The 25,479-nt window shown below is 39.2% G+C and overlaps 1 protein-coding gene across 1 annotated transcript; it reads left to right on the top strand.

The window, feature by feature from the left end:
• Positions 1 to 9,101: 9,101 nt before the first annotated feature.
• Positions 9,102 to 25,479, top strand: SRI (sorcin). The gene is made up of 8 exons (XM_019443246.2): positions 9,102 to 9,232; positions 10,226 to 10,309; positions 12,430 to 12,499; positions 19,732 to 19,775; positions 20,579 to 20,726; positions 20,985 to 21,098; positions 22,536 to 22,594; positions 24,155 to 25,479. The coding sequence occupies exons 1-8, from the start codon at positions 9,182 to 9,184 to the stop codon at positions 24,179 to 24,181; spliced, it is 597 nt and encodes a 198-aa protein (XP_019298791.1). The 5' UTR covers positions 9,102 to 9,181; the 3' UTR covers positions 24,182 to 25,479.

Raw genomic sequence — 25,479 nt, 5'->3', positions numbered from 1 at the left:
AAATTTTCTTTGGGACAGTGTCCTCATAATATTTTTTAACATAGTAAATGGGCATAAAAACTAAGCCATAAAGCGCTATACATCTTTTAGAATAAAAACTATATAATTAAAAAGTGGAATAATTCTGTTCCTAAATGATACCTAAATAACCCTGATTTTATAAAGAAAATCTTCTCTATATTTCAAAAATAATTCTAATTAATAGACTAATTCCTAGGACTAATATGGGTTTTTAATAGATATATAGTTAAGATAACTTGCCAAAAATTCAAAAATAAAATTATGCTTTAGAAATATTCTGTTTTTTTTTATTTTTTTTTTTAACATTTATTTATTTTTGAGACAGAGAGAGACAGAGCATGAACAGGGGAGGGGCAGAGAGAGAGGGAGACAGAATCGGAAGCGGGCTCCACGCTCATCAGCCCAGAGCCCGACGCGGGGCTCGAACTCACGGACCGCAAGATCGTGACCCGGGCTGACATCGGACACTTAACCGACTGAGCCACCCAGGTGCCCCGAGAAATATTCTGTTTTTTAGGGAAGATGTTTCTGCACTGTAAAATTAAATACTCAGAAGTATGGCAACTTTATTTTTTTTTTTTTTTTTGAGAGAGGGAGAGAGAGTGCACGCAAGTGAGGGAGGGACAGGGAGAGAGAGAATCCCAAGCAGGCTCTGTGCTGTAAGTGCAGAGTCCGACAGGGGGCTCAGTCTCACAAACCATGAGATCATGACGAAGTATGGAAACTTTACAGATGCAGTAATTCAGTGGTCTCTTTACGTGTCCTGAGAGCCTGTTGGTAGATTTATATTCAGAATAACAATAAAACAGATATAACAATTCCAGACAACCATTTCTACTTATATCACTTTCTTAAAAGCAAACAAACATTTCCTAGATTCCCCCCATATGACTTCCCTTTTAATCTTACTGCCAGAAGTAGGTCACATGCTCATTTTTTTTAAATTGTGATTTAAAAAAGGCATACAGGCAAAAGACAGGGGTATCCATTCTCACCACTCCTATTGAATTAGCATAGTACTAAAAGTCCTAGCTAGAGCAATCATTCAAGAAAAAGAAATAACAACATATTAGAATTGGAAAGGAAGAAGTAAAATTGTCTCTATTCGCAGATGATATGATTTTATATATATAAAATCCTAAAGACTCAACCAAAAAACTATTAGATCTAAGCAATGAATTCAGTGAAGTTACATCATACAAAATTAATATTAATATACAAAAATGAGTAGCATTTCTGTACATTACTAACGTATTTTCCAAGAAAAATAAATCTATACCATTTGCAATAGCATCAAAAAAAAAACACTTAGAAGTAACTTTAACCTTAACTACAAAGATGAAAGATGTCTACTCAGAAAACAAAACACTGATGAAAGAATTGAAGGAGACACAAATAAATGGGAAAGAATCCTATAATCGTGGATTGGAAGAATTAATGCTGTTAAAATGTCAATATTATCAAAATTCCTCTGTAGATTCAATGCAATCCCTATCAAGATTCCAATAGCATTTTTTTACAGAAGTAGAAAAAACATTGCTAAAATTAATTTAGAACTACAAAAGCCAAATAGCCTGAATAGCCAAAGAAATCCTGAGAAAGAAGGAAAAAGAGAAGGCATCACACTTACTGATTTCAAGTTATACTATGAAGCTTTAATCATAACAACAGTATGGTGCTGGTATAAAACAGACAAACAGACCAATGGAACAGAAAACCCAAGCATATACAAATCAACTAGTATTTGACAAGGGAGCTAAGAATACTCAATAGAGAAAAGACAGTCTCTTCAATAAATGGTGCAGGGATAATTCGATATTCACATGTAAAAGAATGAAACAGGACCCATATCTTACACCACTCACAAAAATTAACTCAAAATAGATTAAAGACTTACGTGTAAAGACCTCAGATCATGAAACTCCTAGAAGAAAACAGGAATAAAGCTCCTTGTCATGGGTCTTGGTAATGAATTTTCTGGGTATGACACCTAAAATACAAGCAACACAATAAAAAATAAGTTGGACTACATCAAACTAGAAAACTTATGCATGAAAAAAAATCAACAAAAAGACTATTTATAGGACAACTGTGGTTAACAATTCATTATCACCTAAAATGTGCCAGGAATCCACTAAACACTTTTCAAGCAAGCACTAAAACATCAATGATGGAAGTTTTACTCTCACTTAAAAATATTTACAGTTACTTGATTAATTGAGCTCTTATTCTGGGCAGTTAGAGAAGGGTGTCTGTGATTCCCAAGTGAAGATCCTAATCTTCATATCTTTCCCCAACAATCTTAAGAAAATGGAGATAGTATTTATGGGTTCCCCATGTTGTTATCAATCATCCCTATATTTTTTGAGATCTGAGCTCTCTCTAAAGCAAAGTTCTTTAAATCATGACGTAACACACCAAGATCAGAGTTAAAAAAAAAAGTGGAGACCTTAATCTGGTAAATGTCGTTGCTCATTTCTTCCTGATACATTAGACCTGGGGTTAATTCAAATGCAGGAAATAGTGAAGCAACTTCAGTTACTGAGCTGGAAGGTCTCCTTCACCCTTTACTTGAGCAGAGAAGTTCCACCTGCATGCTCTATGCAATTCTTTATTTCCTTTTTATCAAATTATAGTTGACACGCAATGTTACATTCATTTCAGGCATACAACATAGTGTGGGTACAACTCTATACATTATGCTATGCTCACCATAGTGTAGCCTCCATCTGTCACATACAACACTATTACAATACCACTGACTCTATTCGCTAAACTGTCCCTTTCATCCCTGTGACTCATTCATTACACAACTGGAATCTATGCAGTACTTTATATTAAATTTTTTCCAGGAACAAAGAGAGTGTTCACACAGCCTTTAGTCTTGAAAATAGAATAAAGGTGGATTGGGGACGGTAAAGCACAAAAGAACGAGATTCTCTCTGAGAGACATGTTCAGCTAATGCTATAACTTAAATTGGAAAAAGTGAAATATTTATATCAGGCTAGGACAGCCCTTCAAGATCTTGGGCCAGTCATTTACCTACTCCCATCCTCTCTCAGCTCTTTCATCTTTTTCATAAAACAACATGGCTGGAGAAGATGGCAAAGGTTATCTGTGATTGCATTGATGTCAAAATGACTATGATCCATAGCCTATCTATAAACCTCACATAGCTCTCACCCTAACCCATATTGCTGCCACACCCCTCAACCATTGTGGTATGGCTGCTTAATTTCTGTAGTCTTTTTCTAGATCTTAGCAAATTAAAACAAATAACACAGTATTTTAGTCCCCACACTGTCCATAGAAGTTACGAATCCCTCTTCCAACTATATAGCTTGGGTGTTCTTTTGCTGAGTTTCTTTAAATGGCTTGAGGATTGCAACACCCGTATCTAGGACTCTGTGATCTGAACGTATAAGGGTAAGAATGGATTCTGATTCCACTGAGGTTTTTATTGGGTTCAAAATCACAGTAGACACAAGGAGTGGACTCTCTTTCTCTAGGTTATATTTAGAAATGGAGGAAGTAAGTAGGCATAGCTCCTTGATGATTTGTGTGGTCTTGCCCAAGGGTGACTCGTATGACTTTGGACAGTTTTTCTACCTCTAAACATTCGTTTTCTGCAGCCCCTCCACTGCCCCATTTCCTCAGGAAGCAGTACAATGAGGGGGGAAAATGTGAGTTTGGTTTAATATCTTTGTAGTTTTTCATGTTTTTTTAAAATGCCCATGCTTTAGAGTTAGGTAGATCAGAGGTCAAAGACATGGTAATAGCCTTGGGAAAGTTACTTATGCCTCAATTTCCTCATTTATGAAATGTGGGTAATTACATCTCCTTTTTCAGGTGATGTTCTTTAAGTGCAGTACCATAATGAAGTATCTTGGCACTTGGCACATACCAAGAACTTGGAAGTTGCTTATTTCTCCCTTCATCTTCACCCCTTCCTTTGGAATGAATGTCAAAACCATAAAAATAAATTGCCTGTATTACTTCTGTTTTTGTAGAATTCCTATTGAGTACATGTTCTTGATTTTGGGGGGTTCGACAATACTCAGCCTATGAATAAAGTAATCCATGATACATGGATAAACATTCAAAGCTGGCTTTACATCCAGCTTTACATCCAGCTTTACATCCAGCTTTGTCACTGAACATGTCATCTAGCTACTACTACACAGGATGCAATTGATAAGTCAGGGATTCACAGTGTCCCAAAAGGTCATCTCACTGGACTACAGGAAAGACTTTGAAGAAGTCATTTTATACATCAGATCCTATCCCAAGGAGGTCATCATTTCTAAGTGTGACTCAGGCACTGCTACCCACAGCCCTATCCTAAAACCAGCAAAGCATTTGCTAAGGTGCTCTTCTCCTGGGGTCATAGCCAGAATCCTAGAGGGGTTTTCAGCAGTGGTTGGCAAACTACTACTCAAGGGCCAAATCTGGCCCACTGCTTGTTTTTGTATAACGGGAGCTAAGAATGATATGTACATATTTTAATAGTTGAAAAAAATAAAATGAAGAATAATGTTTCATGATATGTGAAAATTATATGAAATTCAAATTTCAGTGTCTGTAAATAAAATTGCTTTGAAACACAGCCACACCCATTCATTTGTGCATTATCTATGTATGCTTGCATGCTACAATGGCAGAATTGAGTAGTTGCTACAGAGACTATATGGCACACAAAGCCTATTATATTTACCAACTGGCCCTTTACAAAGTTTGCTGTCCCCTAGTGTAGAGCACAGGCTCCAGGGCCATGTGGCCTGGAAGCCAAGCTCAGCTCTGTGTTCATCCCACTTAGGAAAATTCTCTCATCTCCTCTGTTTCCTCAACTGTATAATGAGGATGATATAACCATTTACCTTATGGGATTCTATGAGGTTTTAGTGAATATATAAAGTGTTTAGAAGAGGGTCTGTCACATATTAAGTACTGTATGTATCTGTTGTTATTAGTTGCCACAATTTTTTTCATAAACTAAAACAGCAGCAACTTAACAATTTGTTAACAATAATTGTAAGAATTTCATTTGTAGCACTCCATTAAATTTAATTGTTTAGCAGTGGGGTAGTGGGAAGATGTCTGAAGACAACTGAAAACACAATTAGCATAGTTGCTTATCCATAAAGTTCATTCTGCACACTCATAAATATTTCATACATTATATGATCTTTCAAACTTGAGTCTTGAAAGAGCTTACACTCAACTTTGAGTTCAGTCCTCTCCATCTATTCTTTATTCTTGGTTACTTCTACAGAAATGGACTTCAAAGCAGAGGTCAAGTAACAGAAGAGAGAGCCCCAAAATAAATCTGTGCATATACAATTAACTGATCTTCCGCAAGAATGTCAAAAATACACCATTGAGAAAGGATGGTCTCCTCCACAAATGGTGTTGGGAAAACCAGATATCCGTACACAAAAGAATAAAAAAAAATTGGAATCTTATCTTACACTATACACAAAAATCAACTCAAAATGGATTAAAGACAATATAAGACCAAAAACTATAAAACTCCTAGAAGAAAATATAGGGGAAAAATTCCATGACATTGGAGTCTATCTTAAAACCAGCTCTATCTTAAAACCAGCAAAGCATTTGCTAAGGTGCTATTCTCCCAGAGTCATAGCCAGAAGACAATGCCAAGGCAATGATTTCATAGCTATGACAACAAAAGCATAGGCAACAAAAACATAAATAGACAAGTAGGACTATATCATACTAAAAACCTTCTGCACAACAAAGGAAACAACAGAATGAAAAGGCAAACCATGAAATGGGATAAAAATGTGCAAACCATATACCTGATAAGGAGTTAGTTTTCGAAATATATAAGGAATTTTTACAACAGCAAAAAACTAATAACCCACTTTGATAATGGGCTAAAGAAGCCAACAGAAACATGAAAAGGTGTTCAACATTAATGGTCATCAGGAAAATGCAAATCAAAACCACAATGAGATATCACCTCACACCTGTCAGAATGGCTAAAATCAAAAACATAAGAAACAATAGGTGCTGGTAAGGATGTGGAGAAAAAGGAACCCTCTTACACTGTTGGTGGGAATACAAACTGGTGCAGCCACTGTGGAAAATAGCATGCAGGTCGCTCAAAAAATTAAAAATAGAGCTACCTAACGAGCCAATAACTCCACTACTGGATATTTACCCAAAGAATATGAAAGCACTAATTTAAAAAGATATTTGCACCCCTGTGTTTATTACAGCATTATTTACAACAGCCAAATTATGGAAGCAACACAAGTGTCCACAAGAAGGATGAATGGATAAAGAAGATGCAGTGCATATATACAATGGGATATTACTTAACCATAAAAGAGAATGAAATCTGGCCATTTGGAACAACATGGATGGAGGTAGAAAGTATTACACTAAGTGAAATAAGTCAGAGAAAGACAAATACCGTATGATTTTTTATATGTGGAATTTAAGAAACAATACAAATGAACAAAGGAAAAAAGACACAAACCAAAAAACAGATCCTTAACTATAGAGAACAAATTGGGAGATGGGTGAAGAAGTAGGTGAAGAGGATTAGGAGTACACTTATCATTATTAGCACTGAGTATAGAACTGCTGAATCACTATATTGTACATCTGAAGCTAATATAACTAATATAAACTAATTTAAGTATACTGGATTTAAAATTTTAAAAAAATTTTAATGGGCTAAATAATTAAATAAATATTTCTCCAAGGAAAGTATACAAATGGCCAACAAGTACATGAAAAAGTGCTCAATGCTACTAATCAGGGAAATACCACACTGAGCTATCACTTCACACCTCCACTATTAGGAACCCCCACCTGACCAGACAATAAGTGTTGGTAAGTATGTAAAATAATTGGAATTCTTGCATATTGTTGATGGGAATGCAAAATGGTATATCCACTATGTAAAACGGTATTGAGTTTCCTCAATTAAACTAAATTTAAATTTAAAATAAAACTACCATATGATCCAGGGGTGCCTGGGTGACTCAGTCAATTCAGTGTCTGACTTCCCATGGTTTCGGCCATGATCTCATGGTTTGCGGGTTCAAGCCCCACTTTGGGCTCTGTGCTGACAGCTCAAAGCTTGGAGCCTTCTTTGGATTCTGTGTCTCCCTGTTTCTCTGCCCCTCCCGTGCTAGTGTTCTCTCTCTGTCTCTCAAAAATAAATAAACATTAATTTTTTTTAAAAAAAAGAAAAGAGGATTTCAAAGAGCTATTTACACAGCCATGTTCATCGCAGAATTATTTGCAATAACCAAGATGCAGAAGCAACCCAAATGTCCATCTATGGATGAATGAATTTAAAATGTGGCATATACATGTAATAGAGTTTTATCCAGACTTAAAAAGAAGGAAATCGTGTCATATGCTACAACATGGATAAATTTCAAGGACATTATGCTAGGTGAAATAAGCCAATCACAAAAAGACAAATACTTCAAATGATTGTAATTATTGAGGTAATTACAATCATTATTGTAATTATTGAGGTATCTGAGATAATCAATCTCATAGAAACAAACAATGCTGGTTTTGAGGGGCTGGAAGAAGGAGCAAATGGGGAGTAGATGTTAATAGGTACAGATTTTCAGTCACACAGGATGAAAAGTCCTAGAGACCTGCTGTATAACACTATGCATATAGTTAACAACACTGTATTGTACACTTAAACATTTGTTAAGAGGGTAGATCTCCTGTTCATTGTTCTTACCACACAAAAGGAAAAAAATAAGAAAAAAGAAAACTCCGCGGAGGCCAAAGACTCAAAAATTGCCTAATCTACCTCGATAATAGCTTTGGAATTTGAAAACAGTAATCTACTTCCTAAATCAAACATTAAACAAAGTTTATTTGATAGGTAACAACAGGGACTATTAAAGTTGTTCTCACAACTCAGGACTTATCATCTTTGGAGTTTGAGCAGCCAAAAAGAGGACTTGGAAGACAGTTATACATTAGAAGAAAACAATGACCCTAGTGGGAACACAGCCCGGAAACTTGGAATGGAGGAACCCTGTCCACCATGGTGAACAGCACGTCACCACACTCAACAGGTGTTCCAACATTTGTTAAATGTTTATGACTCAATTTTTCAGTGCAGCCTCCGTAGCAAATAATGTGAATGTTGCTCATCAGTGCATTTCTTAAAACGTTCAAATTCAGAAAAACATTCACGACTGAAATGACATGAAACAAAACCAAAAAAAAAAAAAAAAAAAAAAAATCTCACACCCGAATTGCTCACATCAGACTGTTCAACGAGGGTGAAAAGAAAAATGCATGAAGAGAACCATTTCCTGAATCTGCCTAAAAGAATAGTTCTAACCTTTCACCTTCCTGAATATTTACCAGGGCACTCTTAGCTTGCCCTAAACTTTTCTTGTATACAAAGTGGCTGAGTAATTTTGGAGAAGGGGGATTGTTTCGCCTGAATCATCAAGATAATTCAAACAACTCATTTTCTAAGAACCTGGGCGGGGTTGCCTTGCCAGTCAATGCCCTCCGTCCTCCCCAGGCCATATGACACCCAGCTTAACCAAGAGCTGACCGCGTCCCCTAGCAAGAAAACAGGCCGGTGTTCAGTGAAATGTGCAACCGCAAACCAAAGGCTCGCTTGCACACAGTTCCTGAAGTTTATTCCTGTTTTCCAAGGGCGTTTTCTCATTTTGATTTTCCAACGTCTCCTTCCCTCACAGGCATCTAAGAACTGTCCTAATGCATCCAGCTCCTTCCCTGCAAAACTGCACTCCGCTTAGAGCCGAGCGGCCCAGACTAACGAAGTTGGTTAAAATGTTCAAAAGTATCAGAATATAGCCGAGTTAGGAAGAAATAAAGAACCCCCGAGGCACCGTACTGGTGTTGGAATGTGCCATTCGTTTCGCAGGGAGGAATGCCACCGGCGTGAACTGCGTCGCAGGTCCCAGGCACTTGCGGGAACCTGGCTTGGGCGCGACCCCGGCACAGGAAGCGCGGAGCCACGCGGTGCGCACGCAGAGGGCTGAGGCGGGAGCCGAGCGCCGAGCGGGAGGGGGCTCCGGCGCGCGTCCCCCGCCGCCCGCGTGGTGCTTTCCGGGGCGGCCCCGGCGGGAGGGTGAGGGCGGTGGCGGTGGCGGCGGCGCAGTCTGCACCATGGCGTACCCCGGGCACCCTGGCGCCGGCGGCGGGTACTACCCAGGCGGGGTAAGTGCAGCCCGCGCGGGCTGGTGGCCCGGGCGCAACCCTGGGACACCGCGGACGCCGAGAGGCCACGCTGGGCCACTCCGCCGGGGCGGCTCCGCGGGCGCCTCCCGCCCCCACCCCGGGCTTCTCCCGCCCCCACCCCGGGCTTCTCCCTGCCCGCTGCCTCGCCCCAGGCCGCTGCCCTTCTGCCTCATCCTGGGGCTCCCTCCTTCTCCGCGTCCCTTCGCCCTGCGGGTGGCTGCGTGGGGTCGAGGCGCGGGTGGGCTTTAATCCAAGAAGCCCACCCTGTGACTTTGGGACACGCGGCGTGAAATTGTGTAAATTCGCTTCCTTCCCCTCCGGGTTTCCCCTGAGAGCAACAGCCATTTTAATCTCGAATGGCCCTGGGATCCACCTCCCATCTTTAAAAGAAAGTGGGATTAAAAGAGAAGTTGGGGAAAGACCGCTAGAGTAAAAGCCTTCCGGGAGGAAGGCCGCCTCGCCGGGCGCCTGGGATGTGCGTCGTCGTGGGAACTGTTTCTGAAAAGGAATGTTCCTTCGCCGCGCCTCCTCGCCCAGGTGCTCGCCGCCAAATAGCCTAACCGAGACACCTAAGCACGGCCTAGGCTACACCTGTCTCAGAATGCTTCAAAACACCATAATCGTTGTAAAAGGAAAAGGAAGACAATTCCGAGCTCTGCCCTTAAGTTGCTTGCCTAGGCTGCATTTAATCTAACCTGCAGGTTAATTGGGATTTTGAAAGTTGCTTCGCTCATGCAGATGTCACTATTCGGGACATCTCATTTTGGTCCAAGCTGCCAGTTTTTACATTGTGATGGAGTGGGAATGAAAGAAAAGGGGTGGGATGATTGCAGTTAGAGCGTGCTGGTGGTGGGGAGGTGAACCATGGATGTGAAGGGCCGGCATTTGCCTAGCTTTGCACAAAGGCATTCAGTGGTGAAAGAATAACACTGGATTCAGTGGGATGATGCTTTTGTGTTTGTTGTTTTACAGTATGGAGGGGCTCCCGGAGGGCCTGCGTTTCCCGGACAAACTCAGGATCCGCTGTATGGTTACTTTGCTGCTGTAGCAGGACAGGTTAGCTTTTTCCGTTAATATTAAAGAATTGTCAGAGTCTTCATTTGTATTAGCTGTTGTTAGAGTGGCATGGAAAAAAGAACTCTCCTCTGGAAAAGAATCCCTTTGCTTGTGGAAAGAAAAGAAGAGAGAAAGAATGAAGTTTATAGTCAGTTACTTATTTCTGCATATTCAGAACAAATTAGGACAAAGTGTTACCTGTATTTATGTTAGTTCACTTCAAGACTAAATTTGTGATTGAATTAATGCCAGAACGAACAGAATAAAGGGCAATAAATATACTGTGAGGATCTGTAAAGTAGAAAGATGTTTTTAGAACGATGAATTGTCAGGGTCCATGGTGGTTTACAGAGAATAAATTCCAGATCTGGTGAACACAAACCCTTGTTAGTACGGTTTACAGACATGTGCCAGTAATCATGTAGTCAGATTCTAATGGTCGCTTTCTTTGGATTGAATTTGTTAATCAATTACCCCCTGAGGAAATAGATACTTATGTTAAAAACTTACCAGCTTCAACATAAGAAAGTTACTTACTATTCCCTTACTACCAGGAAGTGAATCTTGTGCACAGTACTTTCTCTTTGATGCTGATGCTGTTACTAGGTCAGCTCTTCCATGTCCGTATAAGGTGTTGTGGCTTGTTGACCCAGAGAGAGAATTAAGGTGGGCTCCTGGAGACCTTTGACTTCTCTATATTATGTGGTAGGACAGGCGGTGGTGTACATTGAGGAAGGACGCTTCCCTAGTTCACCACGCCACTGTGTATGGTAAATTCACTGCTGGTAGAACCCAGTCCTCTCCAGAAGGGATGTTTGCTCTTTTGTCTTGGCATTTACCTTTGTTTTGATCAAAAGCAAGAAACAGCACAGTCTTAATGTGAAGAAGCTGTAGAATATTATGGGATAAAAATTCAAGACCGCCTTGCAGAAAAGCATTCTAAGAACTATAGCTCAAGAAATTGAATGGAAAATTGAGTCCAAAACCGAAAGAGCATCCATTTAAGTATCTGCTTAATCGGTTAATGATCTGTATCTCTGAAACCACAAGACAGGGCAAAGCTCAAGACTTGTGTTCTTAGATTGCCTGTGCCTCCAGCCCTGTAAGTGACCCCACCTGCTTCGCTTGCAGCAGACTGGGCCTACACCTACATCAGCATAGCCATTGTCTTTCAAATTATTGATCCTGCTCTGCACTTAGAAGTTACAATCCTCATGGACGTGAGGGATTTAGGTATTTTATTTTTAAATCCCTAAAAACAACATATATCTAGTTGTGAACTTGGTTAGCCAATAAATAGGCACTGGGAACCTGTATCTTCCAGATATAATTGTAGTTCTGAAAAAAACCATTCACCTCATCATAAACCAAGGGATCACAAAGGCCTCTGTTTTATCCAGACTTTATTCATGGATGTTAGCTTTGTATGCTGCTATGCCTTTACCACCCCCGCCCCCCACAAAAAAATAGCTAGAAAGAGGAATAAGACTTTAAAGCAACTATATAAATAATTTTAAATGCTTAAATGGCAGTTTCCTAGCTCAGACTAAAAGAAGAGTAGTTCAAGACAGAAACTAATTTCATTCACACATTAAAAAAAAAACTTGTGTATCAGAAGAAGAAACTGAATTTACCTCAGTGTTTCATTAAAAAGACCAACCTTCCACTTGAAAATTTAATCCCAAATCTAATTGAGGAACTTAGAGGAATGATAAGAAGATAATGTTTATACTAAAGTAGAGGTGTAAGCAGCTTTCCAACCTTGTGAATTCGTATGTAATAATTATTTAAAATAGAGTCTGAAATTGAATGCCCACTTAAGTATCACGAAATGTATTTTGTTTGTTTATGGCCCTAAGTATGCATTTGTGGAAGAGGACTTAACTATTTGTTTTTCTTTCATTATTATTTTTGAAAGTAGAATTGGGAAAGGAATGCCTATGTTTGGAAGGCATTTTTTTTTCCAAAAAATAAAAAAGGTCTTACGCATGAAAATGCTCATTTTCTTTGTCATTGCTAAAATAATATACTGAAAGTGAACAAAGAACTAGAACGTACAAATCATTATTGTAATTTGTCTTCCTATTTTTTTTTTTTTTTTTTTTTTTTTTTTTCAAAAGGATGGGCAGATAGATGCTGATGAATTGCAGAGATGTCTGACACAGTCAGGCATTGCTGGAGGATACAAACGTAAGTTGACAATCCCACAGTACTCTTCTGTTTCGTATTTTAACTTCCTTATGATTATAGCCTCCAAGGAAATTGAGCTTTTCTGATCCAGCATAATTTAGAATTTCAAAAGCTAATTTTGGTTGTTTATTATCACAAAATATGAATTTGAAAACAGCTGTTAATAAATCATTCTACACTACCTGCCCGTTTAGCGGGTCCATTGGATTTGGAACCTTTGGAAGCAATGAGATGGGCAGCGTGGTCTCCTTCACAGAGGACGAGGTGAGGTGCTGAAATGAAATCTGCTAGGTCAGGTGTCATTAATGACAGGAGCTAACATTTACAACTGACCATTTGCCAAGAGTTGACTGCCCTGAGGCTGATGGCACTTAGGACTTTGAGTGCCTGGTCCTGTGCAGCTGCTCCCCAAATGGCCTGTCCTGCACTCCCTAGTTCTGAGTGGTCAGTCCTGTCCCACGTTCCCTGCAGTGGCTGGTCCCCACCCCTGGTGCTCAGGAAACCGGTTCTGCATTCATGGGCTCTGAGCATGCTGCTGGCAACATGAGTGCTTGCCATGACATCCCCCAGGTCTTTCTTCATTTCTCTTTCTGCTTCAGAGAGTGTGGGCAGGCTATGTTGGAAGTGCCCTTCCTAATTTCTTAACTCTTTGCACTAGTCTTCCTTCTGGCCTCGTCCTCAGTTCTGCCACCTTATAATTCAGTGCTTACACCACCTTCCTGCCTTTTGAAAGAGCTCTTTGCCACGAGCTACAGATGGGGAATGATCACAGAAGTACTGCATCTTATCAGTGCCTCTCAACCTCCCGTGTACATCCCACTTGCTTCTTTTCCAATCAGATCCTGACCCTGACAGATACATAAGGTAGAAAGTAGTGTCTTGACTTGCTAACTTCTTTGCCTGTTGTTAATGGGGACAAAACATCAAATCAGAGCCTTAGCTGTTGGTAAATTGTGAATTAAAATGCTCAAACTACAGGGGTGCCTGAGTGGCTCAGTTGGTTAAACGTCTGACTCTTGGTTTTGGCTCAGGTCATGATCTGTTGGTTTGTGAGTTCGAGCCCTGCATCAGGTTCTGCGCTGACAGTGCAGAGCCTGCTTGGAATTCTCTCTCTTTGCCCCTACTGCGTGATCTGTCTCTCTCAAAATAAATAAATAAACTTTAAAAATAAAATGCTCAAACTAGAAGTCACACATGAAGATTTATGGTCGCATTTTCTTTGACTGTTTGACATGGCATATTTACTAGATGGCTCTCTTCTTAAACTATTTGCATTTCTATTTTTATCCTTTGTATTATATGACTTAAGTATCCTATTAACATTTCCTAGTTGGAGGAATTAATATGAAAGAGGAACCGTTTGCATTTCTCATTTAATCTGGTCCTAAACAAAAGAAGCACTTTCTAGATTTGGGAATTTTTTTTTTTTTTTTAAGTGTTGTAGGGAATACATTTAAAGTGTTAAATGTTAACCTCAAGCAGTTGGGGCTAGTGAACATAGCAGGTTTAATAGGGTTTATGAAAGTGAGCTGTGTAGCAACATAAACTATTACTCTGTACCCTTTCAGTAGAAGAGGTGTGGCAGGTTTTAAAATCTGACTAACAAATGGGCTGTATATCCTGGGAGAACAGTCCTTTTAAAAATTTCATATGAGGAGGCGCCTGGGTGGCTCTTGTCAGTTAAGCGTCCGACTCTTGGTTTCAGCTCAGGTCATGATCTCATGGTTCGTGGGTTTGAGCTGTGCATAGTTTCTGTGCTGATAGTGCAGAGCCTGCTTGGAATTCTCTCTCCCTCTCTCTCTGCCCCTCCCCTGTTCATGTTCTCACTCTCTCTCAAAATAAATAAACTTAAAAAATTTTTTTTTTTAATTTCGTGTGAGAAAATCATGTTTAGCGATGGCCGTAGAGCAGTGAGTTATAGGGAAGACATTTCCTGAGTCATCAGAGCCATGTGATTGAATTAATTTGCTTACCATCCTCTGGTTGTGGAGGCTGTAATAAATCACAAAACCATCCTGCTTGTGAAGTGTCACAGTGAGTTTCATGATACAGAAATTGTACAGCCATTGGTGTTTTTTAAACCCAGCTTCCAAACCAAAAAGTACAGGTGGAGGTGGAATGAGGAACAGAGAGTATTCCAGCCTAGTTCCTACAGTCATCTTCTCCAGCTTAAAAGGAACCGGTCATACTCAGAAGTGGAGTTGATAAGGAACGTTGCTCTAGTCTGTAAGATAGTAATTCAACTTCTTTTTTTTCCCCTTGAGTGTAGCCGTTACTCTATGGTAAGGCTGAGAGAAACAACTGAAGGTAATGTTTTCCTGCTAGGTCCATTACATTTTGGATTTCTACTAGAAGAAAAGATGTATGAGGCATTTTAGTAGAATGAACAGGAGAAGGGAGAGAGTAAAAATAAAATTATCAAAGACTCTTGAAGCTATTTAAAATAGAATAGCACTAGTATTTCTTGGGACACCTAGGTGGCACAGTAGGTTAAGCGTCCAACTCTTGGTTTCGGCTCGGGTCATGATCTCACAGTTCGTGAGTTTGAGCCCCATGTAGGGCTCTGCACTTAACAGCACAGAGCCTGCTTTGGATTCCCTTGTCTCCCTCTTTCTTTGCCTCTCCCCTGCTCACACGTGCTGGGTGTGCACGTGTGCTCTCAAAGTAAATTTTAATAAATAAAAGCAAACTATTTCTGGAGAAAGATAAAATTGAGCAAGAGATTTCCCTACCCAAACTTCTGTGACATCAGTGTTCTAGTTCATTAGAACTGTCTGAAATAGTGAATTTTCTCTCATTCACTTTTGTTCCCTGCCCATCACATTCCCTCTTTTAAACCCTTCTCACAAAAGATGACCAGATTTTTGGGCTTCCTGACGCATCCTCTAACCTGTTAGTTTCTTCTTCTAAAATTCTTTGGTAGCTCCTTGGTACCTGTAAAACAAAACCTAAACCCTTAGTAGGAATTCAAGATCTTCTAATGTAGCCTCATCAAGCCTCCCACTTACTTTGCTTGGCCTGAACTTTCCTGATACACTTTGCTTATGCTGGTCCATAGCACTACTTACCTGTAAAACAAAACCTAAACCCTTAATAGGAATTCAAGATCTTCTAATGTAGCCTCATCAAGCCTCCCACTTACTTTGCTTGGCCTGAACTTTCCTGATACACTTTGCTTATGCTGGTCCATAGCACTACTTAACTGTCCCCAAATGTCCCTCATCTTTCCTGTCATTCAAGGCTTGACTTAAATGCTGCTGCTTCTGTGAAGTGCTTCTTAGTAGGAAGGAGCCTCCTGCTCCTCAGTACTTCCTGGTACTGCTTACTGTCTCCATTATGGTTCACCACTCTCTACCTTGATTGGAGTTGCATGCATGCATGACTTCTCTTTTCCTTAGACTGTCAGCTAGGGCAGGATCCAGTTTTTAATTTGTATCTCCAATGTTCTTGGTATCCTGGGCCCTGTACATAATGAGTACTTAACAGGCATTTGTTGAATTAATGAGTATGGAAGATTTCCTAAAATGGAGAAAGCATAGCTCTGTACCCTTATTGGTATTTTGACTTATGATTTGTCTTAAGGTATTATATAGTCCTTTTAAGTATCCGTAAAAATGAGATTTTATTTTTAAAAACCTATCCTGCGTATACTGGTTGAGGGGAGTGTATAGCTGTCTACACAGGGATGAGGGGTCCTATCTATTCAGCTGTCTAACCAACACATTTTAATGGATACCATCACGTGCAAGGTGCCAGGCTGTGCACCCACAAGTGGTGCCTGTGGGACACAGTGAAAAGTGCTGGGATAAGTGAAGTAGAGAGGCTGTGGGCCCACATAGGAGAGGCACATAACCCAGAAAGTGGTCAGGAAAGTTTTCCTTGCAGAACTGATGCCAAACTGAGGAGAAATGAAAGTCAAGCGAAACCAGGCAGATCAAGAAGTGAGAGGGATAAAGGGCAGTTGTGCCCCAGGCAGATAGAACAGCATGTACTAAAGACCCACAGGTAAGGGGAAACATGTGCATGTGCAGTCAAAGAACTGGGAGAAATTGGCCGTGAAGATGGAATGTGAACGTTGAATAAAGAGCAGGAAATTAGCTGGACTGGGAACATATGCATATGACTTCATATGCCACTTAGGTGCTTGGACTTCATCCTGACAGCAGTGCAACATGTCTACTGGGTTTTGTATAGAAGAGCACGTACTGTTCTGGATGTAGCATAAAAACCAAATTGCGGGGCATGGGTATGGGGGGTGTGGAGCACGGGGAGTCAGGGACACCTGTTAGGTGGCCATTGGAGTCATCAGGTGAGTAAAATACTTCCTAAACCAGGGAAGTGATTGTGGAACTGGAAATGGATAGGTCCTAAAGCAATTTAGAAGGCGATTGAGGGGCGCCTGGGTGGTTCAGTCGGTTGAGCGTCCGACTTCAGCTCAGGTCATGATCTCGCAGTTTGTGAGTTTGATCCCCACATCATGCTCTGTGCTGACAGCTCAGAACCTGCTTCAGATTCTGTGCCTCCCTCTCTCTCTCTGCCTCTTCCCACCTTGTGCTCTGTCTCTCTCTCTCAAAAATAAACATTGAAAAAAGAAGAAGAAGAAGGTGATTGAATATCAGGGGACAGGGAACTGGGGACACTCCCTGGTTTCTGGCTTGGGTGACTGAGTGGATGGAGATGTTACTTGTAGCTCTTGGGACACAGGGAAGCTGTCTGCCTTACAGCCCCTCAAAATCCTTGACTTAAAGTCAGACACAAGTGGATCTGCCTCTTGGTTGACAGGCCCTCTAGAGCATTGGTTCCTAAACTTGAGCTGTGTCAGCATCACTGGATTGCTGAGCCCTGTCCTAGAATTTTTCATTTAGAAGGTCTGAGGTAAGACCGGAGAATTTGCATCTGGAACAAGCTTCCAGAAGATTCAGGTGGTCCAGGTCCACCAGCTGTTTTTATGTGAAAATAAATCACCTGGGGATCTTATTTAAATGCAGATTCTGATATTTTTGGTGTAGGTTAAAGGCCGAGATTCTGTAATTCTAAAAGGTCCCAGATGATGTTAACATGGCTGGTCCAGGAATCACACTTTGAGAAGAACAGTGGTCTCAACCTTGGCTGCTCACTGGAATCATTGAGAAGCTTTAAAAAAAAACAGTCATGCCTTGGTTCCATGCTCAGGGATTCTCATTTAATTGCTCTGTGGTGATGGTGACAATACTGTATTATATACTAGAAAATAGCTAAGAGAGTTGATCTTAAAAGTTCTCATCACACAGACGAAAAAGTTAACTATGTGAAGTGATGGATGTGTTAAATAACCTAATTATGGTTATCATTCTGCAGTATGTGCATATATGAGATCATTACATTATACACCTTAAACTTACAGAATGTTATTTGTTAATTATATCTCCGTAACGCTGAGGGGAAAAAAAACTGTTCTGTGGTGCAGCCCCAGTACTAGGATCTTTTAAAGCTTCTGGGTGATTCTGATAAGCACCCGGGATTGAAAACCATTGGTCTAGATCAGAGAGACTTCGTGCCTCCACACAACTTAAAAGTCAAAATGAAGAATCAACCAACTCTTTCTCAAAAGTGTGTAGAAGCGTTGCTTCCTGTCACCTCAGAGACCTGTATCTGTGGATTAGATGGAGTTTGAAGGGCCAAAACAGAGATAGTCCTCCACCTTTTATTTCATGTTCCAGAGTATGCCAAACACAGGAATCTGTTAAAAGTGGAAAATTTATAGTTTATACTGTTTGGAAACACTACAGTACTGAGAGTTAGCTCAGATGTATTTGAAATTCAGTTTGTTGGAGATAAAAATGAAGCTAGTAAGAGCTGTAAAAATGTTAGTTCTGTGTGCCTGTCAACAAACTTGCAGAATTTATGCCAGCTTTGCCCACCTGACCTTTGTCCCTTCTGCCTTCTAGCCTTCTAGCTTCTTTGTAACTATATATTTCCCCAGTCGTTGATTCTCATGAACAGAATGGAAGATGCAAGGAATTTTTTCTTTATATTTGCTAATGCTTAGGTAGGTCATCAGTAGGCCCATTAACTAGTAAATATATTCTAGTGTGTTTTTCTAAGTGTCGTATAGAAATGTCCTCAGAATATATTCAAGCTGTACAAAAACTCAAAAGGCTTCCAAATCGTGGTCATCACTGAATTGGTCATTGTATCGTATTCCAGAGTGCTCTTACTTAACACTATTCTAGCAAGCATATTTATCTGGTTTCGTATATAAACTTACTGTATATAAAAAGGTGTCATAAGCTATATGAGGTAGGAGGTAATTCATTGTGTGACATTAAAGGGGAAAGAAAGGTAAACAAATGAACTAGTGACACAGAACAAACAAAACCAGCAAATGATAGTCAGGAGTAGAAATGTAGTAACCCTATCTTCCCACTTACCATGGTGAATATAATACATTATGGTTCATTATGGTGAATTAAACTCACTATATTACAGTTTCACAGGCAAAAAAGTATATAAAACTTTTTTAAAAAGACTATATTAGCAGCACTTGAGTGGCTCAATTGGCTAAGTGTCCGACTTCGACTCAAGTCATGATCTCACAGTTCGTGGGGTCGAGCCCCGTGTTAGGCTCTGTGCTGATAGCTCAGAGCCTGGAGTGTGTTTCAGATTCTGTGTCTTCCTCTCTCTGCCCTTCCCCCGCTTGTGCTCTGGCTCTCTCTGTCTCTCAAAAATAAATAAATGGTAAAAAAAAAATTTTTTAAGACTGTATTATAGAAAATGTATGCCTATCTAAGAACAGAGATAATTATTATGAACTTCCATGCACCTGTCACCCAGCTTCAACAATTACCAGTGTGTTGTTATTCTTAGTTCATGTGTAATCCTGTCTGTTTTCTTTTGAAGCTCATTCCAGATATCTTAACATTCATTTCATCTACAAATAACTTCAGTATATACGTTTCTAAAAGATAAGGACATTTCCCTCACCAACTTCAAAGCCATTATCATACCTAAAAATATTAATAGTACAATGCAATACTTTTTTTAAAAGATTTCTATTAAAGTTATTAAAATCAAATTTGGGTTCTGCAAGGAATCCCCTCTATCTGGAAAAAATCTGCTTCAAAACTCCCATGTTGTTTAGCATATAAAAATAAGATTGTGTAAATAAATAGTCATTTTCCTAATTAGAATTTGAATGTATGCAATATAATGTGAATTTTTGAAACTATTATGTGCTTTTTTTGATTTAACAGCTTTTAACCTGGAGACTTGTCGGCTTATGGTGTCAATGCTGGATGTATCCTTTACTTTGATTGATGTCTAGAGTGTTTTTTTCTGATCACCCTCCCCCCCCCCCAAAAAAAAAATTCTTCCTAAAAGAATTTATCTAGGAATTAATACCCAGTAAACACAAGGTGACAGATGACCACAAAAAAAGTTTTCTGAAATCATTAGCTTTTAAGATGTAGTTTGGTGTGAAAAAGGAAAGGAGCTCAGTAAATAGAATGTTGGTTCCTCAAGAATTCAAGGAAGCATCAGAGAACACCTATAGAAATCAGAGTGGTCTGGCAAGGTTTTTTGCTTTAACAGTGAGCTATGCATGATTCATACCTGACCTTCAGGCGGTGGAATTTCTCACATCACAGTTACTGCACTCAGGTTAGCTAGTGGTGACCCTGCAGTGCCTTTCATCCCACCTCATTTTCCAAAAGTGAAAACCCTGGGTCTGGAAGGGCCCAGCAAAGGAATGTTAAAGCCAAGACCCCAGGACCCTAGCAGCATCGCCTGGGGCACCCAGAAAGTGCGGCACAGTTCCAGGAACTCTGTTTTTTACCTGTGGCTCACAGTGGCCACATTATTTCATTGTAATCACCTCACATAGATTATCTTTTTCCCACAGTGGAAATACGTACTCAGCTTTTCTCCCTAGGCCCTTTTTATTATCTCATTGGAGTATGTTTTTATTATATCACACTAAGAAGAACATACAACATTTTTAACCTTTTTAGCAGAAAGATCATTATATTCCCTTATCCTTGATCTTGAATCGTTACAAAATGTTGCAAAATAAAGATACTCTAATCCTTGATTATAATTCAGAGAGATATGTCAGGCACAATGGGTTTCAATGAATTTAAAGAACTCTGGGCCGTGCTGAACGGCTGGAGACAACACTTCACCAGTTTTGACAGTGACAGGAGTGGAACAGTGGACCCTCAAGAACTGCAGAAGGCCCTAACCACAATGGGTGGGTATGGCTAACTCGAGCCACCTGGTCGGCATAATTCTGTGTTAATTTCTAAGACTAAGTGCTATGGGAAGGCAGTTTCTGATTTCTAGAAGAAGTGTATATTCATAATTACATGATACACACATAGTTGCTAGTGTGTATTCGTAATTAAAATGAGTGTGCCCCCAGTCTGAAAAAAATTGTGCTTGATTATTTTCAACGGTCTTCTTGTAATCCTTTCACGTTTTTTTCACCGGGTGATTTTCCTTCCTTCAGGATTTCGGTTGAGTCCCCAAGCTGTGAATTCAATTGCAAAACGATACAGCACCAATGGCAAGATCACCTTTGATGACTACATCGCCTGCTGTGTGAAACTGCGAGCTCTGACAGGTGTGTTCTTTGAGATGGTGTCTCTCCAAGGGCCAAGAAGACACAACTTGCATGACATTTCATTTTCAGTGTTCTGAACTTCTTTTGTCCCTGATCACTCTTTCCACCCCCCCTCATTTCAATGGCTTTTTTAACACTGCTATTGAACCTATCTAGCAGAGTAATTGTGTTTTTTGTTTTCAGAAATTCTTTCAGATTAGTGGTAATCTGCCATTAAAATAATCTTAACTTTCACAAAATATTCCAAAATATGATAAGCTAATTTGTGCACTTTTGATCAGAGTATGAGTAGTATTCTGTGATTTCTCCCTATAATGTAAATATGTGAAGAGAGTAAAATTACTCATTTGTAGCTCTCTTTCCTAAGTCCTCTTGTTGGAAAGTAATTTTAAATGGTAGTCATTTAAATGGTAGTGATATTAAATGGTAGAACGTACTTCTTAGATGAGGCTATATTAGTAATCTCTACTTTTCTATCCCCTCTTTCTTTTGTATATTTTTGTTGTTCCAGTCTTCTCTTTAGTCTTTTTTACTCTTTTTAAAATGTGGTTTTGTAATTTTTTTTTTTTTTTTTTGCATCCTAACAAAAATTTGAGGTCAGTTTTTTTAATTTAAATTCAAGTTAGTTAACTTACAGTGTAGTAGTAGTTTCAGGAGAATTTAGTGACTCATCACTTACATAGGACACCCAGTGTTCATCCCAACAAGTGCCCTCCTTAATGCCCATCACTCATTTAGCCCATTCCCCCTACCCATCTCTCCTCCAGCAACCCTCAGTTCTCCGTATTTAAGAGTCTCATGGTTTGCCTCCCTCTCTGTTTTTTTCTTATTTTTCCTTCCTTTCCCCTATGTTCATCTGTTGTGTTTCTTAAATTCCACATATGTGTAAAATCATATTACATTTGTCTTTCTCTGACTTTTTCACTTAGCATAATATACTCTAGTTCCATCCACGTTGCAGGTAGCAAGATTTCATTCTTTTTGATTATTAAAGTAAATTCTTTTCAATAGCACAGAGCTCAGATAGGTGAAATATTTTATTACAGCCCGTTTGTCATATTAGGGACTCCCATCTATCCATTTCCTAATTAAACATTATCTATGTTATTAACAAGTTTGAAATTCTGTGTTTTCATCACAATTAAGTAATGGCCTTGGAGGTCACATGGCTTTCACTGACTTTGGGATAAGATGCTTTCTTCCAGCTGCACATTGAAAAAGACAGTTGACTAACTTCTACATTGTTGTATTACTTTGTTGTTTATTAAATTTATTCATGTTCATTGTAGTTGGCTTCTTTGCTGTGGTCTTTTGTTTATGTTAGCTGGTTTTACAACTCACATGTTTCTACAGTTTGAACCCAATGCCAAAATAAGTAACTATTGTGATTTCAGATGTTACAAAAATAACCATAAATTTTACTGTGGTGTTTTACAGACAGCTTTCGAAGACGGGATACTGCTCAGCAAGGTGTTGTGAATTTCCCATATGATGATGTAAGTCTCCGTAAATTCACAATTGGGCATCCCTTTTGAAGTTAGCCATTAAGAGCATCTTAAGGATGCAGAGTAATGAAGGATTAAATGATCAGGAGTTACCGTTCAAAATTTATCAGTTTCATTTATTATTAGTCTTACTCATAGACCACTGTTTGATTCGCATTAAAAGACTTGGTTCAAAGCCCAAATGGTCTCACTTGCTGGTAGGGTCACTTAGGCAGGTTTCTTCATTGCTCCAAGACTATTTGAGGAGAGGAAGTAGTAATGCCTTCTTCCCTGGGCTGTTGTGAGATTTCAATCAGAAATGTCCCTGAAAACACCATGCAGATATTGCTGTTTTTGGCTTCATTGAATAAATATCTCAGTCACTGAGAAGTAAATTTAACAACACCCATGTTCTTCATTGAGGCTATAAAGCACAAACTTAAGTTGCAATTTAAAACAATGTATTTACTAAACAGCCACACTAAATGTGATAGGACAAGGCAAGGCCACGTAACCAATGTGAACATAGCCAGTTGTCATCTCTGATGGCATTAGCTGAATACACATAACTAGGGAGATGCTTAGTTGTTCTTCTATTTTTTGGTCAGCTATGGACTTTAAAAAATTGCTTTCAGAATAGCAGTCACTGTGATAACTGAATGTTCTAAAAAAGGTTTCTCTGCTACAAAATGCAAGGATGCACATATTTTCAGTTTGGCAGCTGCCACAGTTCAGATCATTTAAAAAGGCTTATGTGTAAGTATGTTTATTTCTTCTGCTTAAAGGTGTGTTTTCATTAGTGTGTATCAGTGTCTCGGGTGACAGTCCTGTCATTCTTTCCAAAGATGGAAAAGCAGCCTATGGAGTGGAAAGTGCATGGACTTTGGCCTCCGATGGGCCCTTAGGAGATTTTAAATGTTCCCTTTTATCTGAAAGTGATCATTAGCTTGGCCTTGTAGGAATGCTGTAGGGATTAGCATACACAGTGCCTCACTGGTGTCGGAAAAGCAGAGTGTTGGTGTTTATGTGAAGCAAATGTTTCACAGCAAATGCTGATGCCTCTCAACTTGGGTTTCTGAATTGCAGAGGAAAGGTCATATATTCCGTTTCTGTGTATACACATACTTGCATGCTAGGATTTATTTGCAATTAAGCAGATTTTAAGGGCATAACCTATTTAAAAGGTGCTGGTGCCAGAGCAGTGGGGTACTACTGTGTAGTTTGGAGGTCCCCAGGTGATTTAACAGTATCAACTGTTATTTCTGAGTGGGTACCTTTTACCATGACCATTACCATTTCTAGAGTCTGAGATATTTGGAATTTAAATATTCGTTATCCATTGAAGTAAAGTCTGCTTTCTGTAAGAAGAGAAACCCACTCGATTTTCTATTAGACTGCTTCCCCTACAAACATGAACCTTTCTGTCTATCATGTACTTTTATTTTAGAAATGGATGTTTCTTGATCCATAATTCAATTTAGGAAAACAAAATGTATACTGCTGAAAAATAAGCTAGGGTGTACTCAGTGCCACAATGTGTGCAGGGTAACGTGGACTTGGTCTCTCTTTCAGTTTATTCAGTGCGTCATGAGTGTTTAAATCAAGAGGAAGCTGCATGAACATAACCGACATTCCGACTGGAGTCCTCTTTTGCCTTTGCCTTCAGTAACGTGTGTAACTTGCATCACTGCTTTTCCTTAAGGGCCGTCATAAACGTTTATTACTTTATGTACAACTGAAGTTTTTAGTATTGATAATAAATTCTTTGGAATTTTACTAATACAAGATCGGGTCTCTTATACCATTTACAACTTCGTTGAGCCATTGTCAGTGATGCCTTATTTTGTTGCTGAGCCTCTTTTATGTAAATTTCAGCATGCAAAATGTTTAAGGCACATTATGTATTTTTCATTGTAAGATACTTTAAAATCTTCCCATCAGACTATATTGTTCTTATCTTTCCTAGAAGAGATTTTACATGGTATTGAAGGCCTTATGTGTGGAGTATTCTTATCATGTAAATGATTTATACCCTCTTGGATGCAGGGAAAAAAACAACGAAAAACCATGATAATCCATGTCAGGCTTCACCTTAGTGGAAATTTAAGAACAGGCTTTAAGGCTTACACATTTTTGATGGCCACACAATTGGACAGGGAGCATGAGTGATTATTTTCTGCCTCTTTAACACCTGTTGAACCATTTGAGTGGCAAATACTATCTGTCACCAAGTTTGTTTGTCATCATCCACCTAGACTTTTATTAACTGCACTTAAAAATCTTGTAAATTATGGACTTGACTATGTAAAAAAAGAAAACTGATGGAAAGAAACCTAAGGGAATATATGAAAATATTAACTATGGTCATTTTTGGCTTATGAGATTCTAGGTGATTTGAATTTCCTTGATAGATTTTAGTATTTTCCAAGTTTTCTATAATGTGTGTGCTTTCCTTCTAAAATCAGAAGATAATTTTTAAAATATTGATAGATCCAATTTGATAGGCCACGCATTCACACTCACATTATAAAATATACACAGAAAAAGGACTGGAAGAAAGGACCAAGATATTGATGTTGCTACCACTGGCAGTCAGGGTCATGAGTTCATTTTCTTCCTTCTTACTATTGTTCCAAATAATCTCTGATAAGCAAGTATTGCATTTATAATGGAAGACTTTTTTTTAATTTTTAAACCACGTGCTTTTAAGTAGGATCTGGAGTCCAATACCGGCTGTGTCTCTTCCTGAATATGTAAATTAATCATCTCAGATAATCTCAGAGCCTCAGTTTCCCCATCTTTGCAAAGGAGATTAATACTCCATGGGATAGTTCTGAACATGAAAAAGTGTGTTGGTTTAATAAGCACCAATAAAGTTTCCGTTTCTTGGATTTAAA

The sequence above is a fragment of the Panthera pardus genome, unplaced genomic scaffold, assembly GCF_024362965.1.
Source record: "Panthera pardus isolate Hobbes unplaced genomic scaffold, ASM2436296v1 HiC_scaffold_8, whole genome shotgun sequence".
NCBI lineage: Eukaryota > Metazoa > Chordata > Mammalia > Carnivora > Felidae > Panthera > Panthera pardus.
The sequence above is the reverse complement of the archived record's forward strand: the minus strand, read 5'-3'. Positions and strand labels throughout refer to the sequence as shown.

Excerpts from the sequence above, each read along its gene's own strand:
- SRI (XM_019443246.2), top strand. The coding sequence starts at position 9,182 with ATGGCGTACCCCGGGCACCCTGGCGCCGGCGGCGGGTACTACCCAGGC. Across the intron at positions 19,776-20,578 it reads TTATGGTGTCAATGCTGGAT|AGAGATATGTCAGGCACAAT; the intron begins GTATCCTTTACT and ends ATTATAATTCAG. Across the intron at positions 20,727-20,984 it reads GAAGGCCCTAACCACAATGG|GATTTCGGTTGAGTCCCCAA; the intron begins GTGGGTATGGCT and ends TCCTTCCTTCAG.